The 6192-nt window shown below is 39.5% G+C and overlaps 1 protein-coding gene across 1 annotated transcript in view; it reads right to left on the bottom strand.

Annotated features, from left to right (window-relative positions):
- Positions 1-218: 218 nt before the first annotated feature.
- The window catches only part of RBM43 (RNA binding motif protein 43), a 10223-nt gene continuing 4249 nt past the window's right edge, over positions 219-6192 (bottom strand). Inside the window, 4 exon segments of the mRNA XM_017866077.1 lie at positions 219-1229; positions 1231-1311; positions 2395-2483; positions 5150-5360. Coding sequence (XP_017721566.1) covers positions 552-1229; positions 1231-1311; positions 2395-2483; positions 5150-5360 — 1059 coding nt within the window. The 3' untranslated portion in view covers positions 219-551.

Below are 6192 nucleotides of genomic sequence, written 5' to 3'. Positions count from 1 at the left end.
AGGAGAGCAGATCATGAGGTCAGGAGATTGAGACCATCCTGGCTAACACGGTGAAACCCCGTTTCTACTAAAAAAATACAAAAAGATTAGCCGGGCGTGGTGGCGGGTGCCTGTAGTCCCAGCTACTCCGGAGGCTGAGGCAGGAGAATGGTGTGAACCCAGGAAGTGGAGGTTGCTGTGAGCCGAGATCACACCACTGCACTCCAGCCTGGGTGACAGAGCAAGACTCCGTCTCAAAAACAAACAACAAACAAAAAAAAAATTTGGTGAGTTTTTTTTCAAAGTTTTATTCCTTAGATATTATCTGTATAATCAGATAGTCTGGGCTAAGCCACAGCCTCATTCCTTATCAACTGGGTAATTTCAGAAAAGTGTTTTAACTTCTCCAAATCCTAGTTTCTTCCACTATAACATGAGGATAGTCAACACTGACAATGAAGGATGAGCATAAGGATTAATGAGATAGGATGTGTAAAGCTAGCCTCATTCAAGGCAATGGTCACTGCTCAGCAAGGGAAAGCAGTGCTTATGACTATATTGCTGAGATTTTATTAACTAACCTTTTGCCCTATTAATTTCATGACCCCTTTTTTAAACAAGTAAGTGTCAGAGGAAGATCCTATAATGTCAATGTGTGCCCTATAAAAGTTAATCAGGACTTCAGGGTATCTCGAACTTAATTGTTCACATGCCCATTTGATCATTCTTTTCTCTTTCTTTTCCTTTCCTTCCAAAATAAATGTCTCTTTTCTAAGCTTTAAGTAAAGAGCATGTGACCATTCCTCAATGAGCTCTTTTACATGTTTTGCATTGTTTAGCTGAGAACCAACTTGAATGTTTTTTAGACAAACTGTGGTGATTTCACCATCCACTTTCTCCTGACTCAGAATGTGGAATTTTTTCAGTGTGCTTTCATAAGATCTACACTTGTGTTGCAGGTAAAGAAAAACATCTGTGTCAAGCACAAGCATTTCTCCACTTCTAGCAGTCTCGGGTACTAAGGTCCCGACTGATGCCAAAGAGTTATTACTTCTCTGTATATTCCTTTGGGGATTTTGTCTATTCCACTTTCTTCCCTCACTGGTAAAATTTCTGTCTTTTTCTAAGAGAGAACATGCTCTTACTAGCAAAGATTCTTTGAGCCTCTTGACAGCCAGAAATGATCCTTCCACGGAGATTCTTCCATTGGGTTTCAAAGGACTGAAGTTTAAACTCGGGATTTTTTTTTTTCAGGTCCTTTACCAGAGTCTCTAGAGTAACTTCTTTCCCAAAAACAGAAAGATCAAGGATGGCATTTACAGAGCTGAAGATCTAAAATTAAAAAGAGAGAAATGAAAACTGCCTAGTGGGAGAGACTACATAAACATGTTCTTTTCTGCCATTTTCTTGTCTCTGCAGAAATTGCATTAAACCAGGCCCCAGTTGCCTGCCCCAGACTTCCTGACTTCTTGTACCAGGGCAGCCCATCAAAGTGATCCCATTTTGTTCAATTTGGGATTCACACTCCCTCACCACATACCCCAAAACAGAGGTGCTCAAATAATTTTTAGAGGCAGAATTCTTTTTTGAAACAGTTTTATGCAGAACCATACATATAAACTCCTCTGGTTCTGCTTGGATAGGGGTCCCCAAGAGTCATTCCCACCCCAGTCTAAAGTTCATCAGATGGCTGCATACAACTCTGAGTGTCTTACAGAATCAAGTTAGTAAACCATTGCTTTGTATTTTAACTTTTTCTTCTTTTTCTTATTTCCTGTCTCTTCAAAGCTTCTTTTTAATGTTCATTCTAATTGTGTTTTCCCAAAATAAGCCTTTAGGTTGGTACCTGGCATCATCTATGACAGTATAAGAGCTTACTATCACTTTAAAAGCATTAAGTGAGGCTGGGTGTGGTGGCTCACCCCTGTAATCCCAGCACTTTGTGGGGCTGAGGTGGGAGGATTGCTTGAGTCCAGGAGTTTGAGACCAGCCTGGGCAACATAGGGACACCCTGTCTCTAAAAAAACTACAAAAATTAGCCAGGCCTGGTGGTGCACACCTATAGTCCCAGCTACTCGGGAGGTTGAGACAGGAGAATCACTTGAACCCAAGAGGCAGAGGTTAGAGTGAGCTAAGAGTATGCCACTGCCTAGGTGACAGAGCAAGACCTTGTCTCAAAAAATACACATTTTGTAAAATAAAACATTAAGTGACACACATAGAAAGATAAAACAGATGAGGCGATAACCAAAATTTCAAGGGCCAGGGTTGGCCTTTAACACTGACTCAGGGAGTTTGCATTTTCTTTCCTAGAAGTCATGGAGTGAGAGCACTTTGTGTCTCCTGCCGTAAGAAAAACTTCAAAGAAGAAATGGGATACAGGACTATCAGTACACCTTCAGCATCACACCTTACCTTGTCACTAAAATGAGAGACTGTGAGTTCAGCATGTCTAGCCTTCCTTGCTAGCCGGTGTTTCTTGTGTCTGATGACATTCTCTGCAACTAAGTGGAAACACTGGCATCAAAAGTGTTTATGGCATGATACACTAATAATTTTTTAATAAAATAGGCATATTCAATTATACAAGAATGTCTAAGATTTTTTTCTACATTTTTCCTCTAAATTCAACGTTCAAATCACTTTTTTGTTGCACTTTAACTCATTAAAGTTCATTGTATGCATAAATATGATCCAAATCACGTTATAAAACACACAAGGCATTATATGCATGAATAAAAAAAAAAAGGTATATCCCCATCTCTGTTAATTCTAGTCACAAGAAGACTTTACATTCTTGATTCAAGTTATCATACTATTCTGGTTTTCCTCCCAATTCACTGGCTGACCTGCTGAGTCTCCTTCCTAATCCTCCCCTCTTCCCATTCTCTAGGCGTTGGCAAGACCTGGACCTCAGGCCTCATGCTTCTTTGCTAACCTGTACCCATCCCTTGGGTGATCTCAACAATCTCCATGGCTTTAGACACCATCTCTACATGAATTGTTTTCAAAATTCTATCTTCAGCCTCGATCTTTCTTCCTTCTGCCTGTAGAACTCTCTACCTCATTATCCTAATAGGTGTCTCACTGACCCAAACTGAACTCTTGATAACTCACTCCCTTCCAAATGTATTCTATCCCCAGTGTTCTCTACCACAGAAAATGACATTTAATCCATCAACATGTCCCAAATACCCACCAGTTCCTATCACCTGCCCTGCTACTGCCCTATCAAAACCAACGATGAGTAGTAATTCCTGTTCTTCAAACAGCTGCTACGTTGCTCATTTAAGAAAAGGCAGTCCAATCTTGTCAATCCCCTGCTTGAAACCTTCCCTGTCACCCAGAATAAAATCCCAGACACCTTGCCATGATCCAGCAGTTACTGAGCATAAACTGGCCCCGGCCCCCCATCTAACCACATCTCCTATCACTCTCCCCCAGCTCATTCCACTCCAGCCACACAGGCCTCCTTGCTTTTCTTCCACACACCCAGCATGCTCCCCACTCACAGAATTACCGGTCCTTCCCTTGGCCTAGAATGTTCTCCCTGCTTATCTGCATGAATCATTCCCTTACTTGGCTTCTGCTCAAATGTCATCTAAACAGAGCATTTCCCTTCCTATTCATCTAAAATAGCACTTTCCATCATATTCTATCCCTTTATTCTTCTTTATGTCTTGTATTTAGTATTTATGAATATATAATCATAAATAAAAATATTTAAATAAACAAATATCTAAGTTGTATATAAATAAAGCACCCAACATATTATAGATTCATTTGTTTAAAATCTGTCCAGATGTACATTTCAAGAAAAAAAAGACTTTGCCTATTTCATTCATTGCTATATCCTCAAGACCTAGCATGTTGCCTGGTAAATAATAGGTACTCAGAAAATATTTATGAATGAATGACCAAGGCCAATCTCTCCCTCTCAATCTCTCTCTGAGTTGCCAATTAACATATAAAATATTAACTTTCAAAAACACTACCATCTCCTTAGAGAAATACTGAGCCCTTGAGCCCCCTCCTGCCATTCCTTACCTGAACATCCCCATTGAGAAGAAATGACTTAATTAATGGTGACAGCTAAAGGTACTGAAAATCCATAGTGCCTTGGATCTTTCTCTGGACTCTGTCTTCCCTCAAGCAAAGCAAGGTCTCTTCCTCTGCTCCTACCCCCATGTGGTATGTTCACCTCTAAGAGCCTGGCATGGAGACTTGTTTTTCTCTGGCAATGTATTTTCTGCCAGCCACTAAGTTGTAAAGAAGGTTGCCCATTCCATGAGGCTGAAGGGGTGTTGTGTGCTCTGCCAACCCAGTTTCCTCACCATCTAAGTCAGGGATTAGGTGCAGGGAGCAGAATGACTCAATCTGATCTCAGAGTCAAGCCACACTTCTCAATTCAACTTTGCCAGTAATAAGGCAGATACTATATTAGAATATCTATTTATTCTAAAATATATAGTTGAGGCCACCTGAAAATTCCCAAAGTAGTCATCTTGTTTATGAGATTATGTATCATCTTTATGAGGTTTTCTCCATTTTGTCTGTATTTTACAGGTTTTCTACAATAAAATGTAACACTTTCACCCCAAGATATAGACAGATTCAAAATACAGAAAAAAGTTTTCAAGAATTTGCCAGTCACTAGCAACTTTATCATGAGCCATTTTCATATCTTTTCTTCCTAAAGCAGTATCATGCCATTTGTATATTCAATAAACAATAAAATATTTTTTTAAAAAAGTTACTTTAGCCAGGTGTGGTGGCTCACGCCTGTAATGCCAGTACTTTGGGAGGCCAAGGCAGGCAGCTCACTTGAGGTCAGGAGTTTGAGATCAACCTGGCCAACATGGTGAAACTCCGTCTCTACTAAAAATACAAAAATTAGCTGGGTGTGATGGTGGGCGCCTCCTGTAATCCTAGCTATTCAGGAGGCTGAGGCAGGAGAATCACTTGAACCTGGGAGGTGGAGGTTGCAGTGAGCTGAGATCACACCACTGCATTCTAACCTGGGCAACAGAGTGAGGCTGTCTCAAAACAAAAAAAAGAAAACAAAAGCTACTTTAAAATTTACCAGTTCTGTGGATCATTTTAATAAAATGTAATTTTAAATTTCATTGAAGAAGTATTTCTAAAATTACAAAATTTGATTTAGAAATACCTTTTTTTTCTTTGAATATTACATATGCAACTCCCTTGGTTCTTGTCGGATATATCACATCTTCAACATCTCCACCCTCATTCTTGATGTCTTGGAAGTGGCTCTTTACTAATAGGGCCAATAACTGATCACTAAAAAGGCCAACTGGAAGACCAGCAACTACAACCGTTCTTTCAGGAGCTTTGGATTCCTTGACATTCAAAACTGATGCCTGTAAGAGAAACAGTAGGTTATTCTTTAAAAATACAAGACTCTACATAATAAAGGTGACATCACACTTCAGTAGAGAGAATATCTTATTCTATAAAAGTACTGGTGCAGCTGGTTAGATACTTTTTAAAAGGGGTGTAGGGGAGTAAATCCTTGCTTCACACCATATACCAACATAAACCCTGTATGAATTTAAGAGTTAAATGTAAAAATTAAACCTTTTTTTTTTTTTTTTTTTGAAATGGAGTCTCTGTTACCCAGGCTGGAGTGCAGTGGCGTGATCTCAGCTCACTACAACCTCTGCCTCCTGGGTTCAAGCAATTCTCCTGCCTCAGCGTCTCAAGTAGCTGGGATTGCAGGTGTCCACCACCATACTCAGCTAATTTTTGTATTTTTAGTAGACACGAGGTTTCACCATGTTGGCCAGGCTGGTCTCAAACTCCTGACCTCAAGTGATCTGCTGCCTCAGCTGCTCAAAGTGCTGGGATTACAGGCATGAGCCACCACACCCAGCCACCCTTTTTTTCATAAGTTGAAAATACTGGTTAATATTTGTCTGATTTAGGAAGCCCTAAAAATAATGGAAGAAGTTACCATCCTTTTTTTAATAAGTTGAAAATATTGGTTAATATTTGTCTGATTCAGGAAGGTCTAAAAATAATGGAAGAAGTTACAAAGGAAGGAAAAGATCAAAAATATAAATTTAAAAATTTATTAATTAAAAATAAGTCAAACTAACCACAAAATATGGTATTTGGAGGTGGCTATATGTTTTCTTTACATTGTAGAGTCTAAAGCATGTGAGAGAGTAAGAAACACATCCCCTACTTTTA

The sequence above is a fragment of the Rhinopithecus bieti genome, unplaced genomic scaffold, assembly GCF_001698545.2.
Source record: "Rhinopithecus bieti isolate Rb0 unplaced genomic scaffold, ASM169854v2 scaffold_81617, whole genome shotgun sequence".
In the NCBI taxonomy this organism is placed as follows: domain Eukaryota; kingdom Metazoa; phylum Chordata; class Mammalia; order Primates; family Cercopithecidae; genus Rhinopithecus; species Rhinopithecus bieti.
The sequence above is the reverse complement of the archived record's forward strand: the minus strand, read 5'-3'. Positions and strand labels throughout refer to the sequence as shown.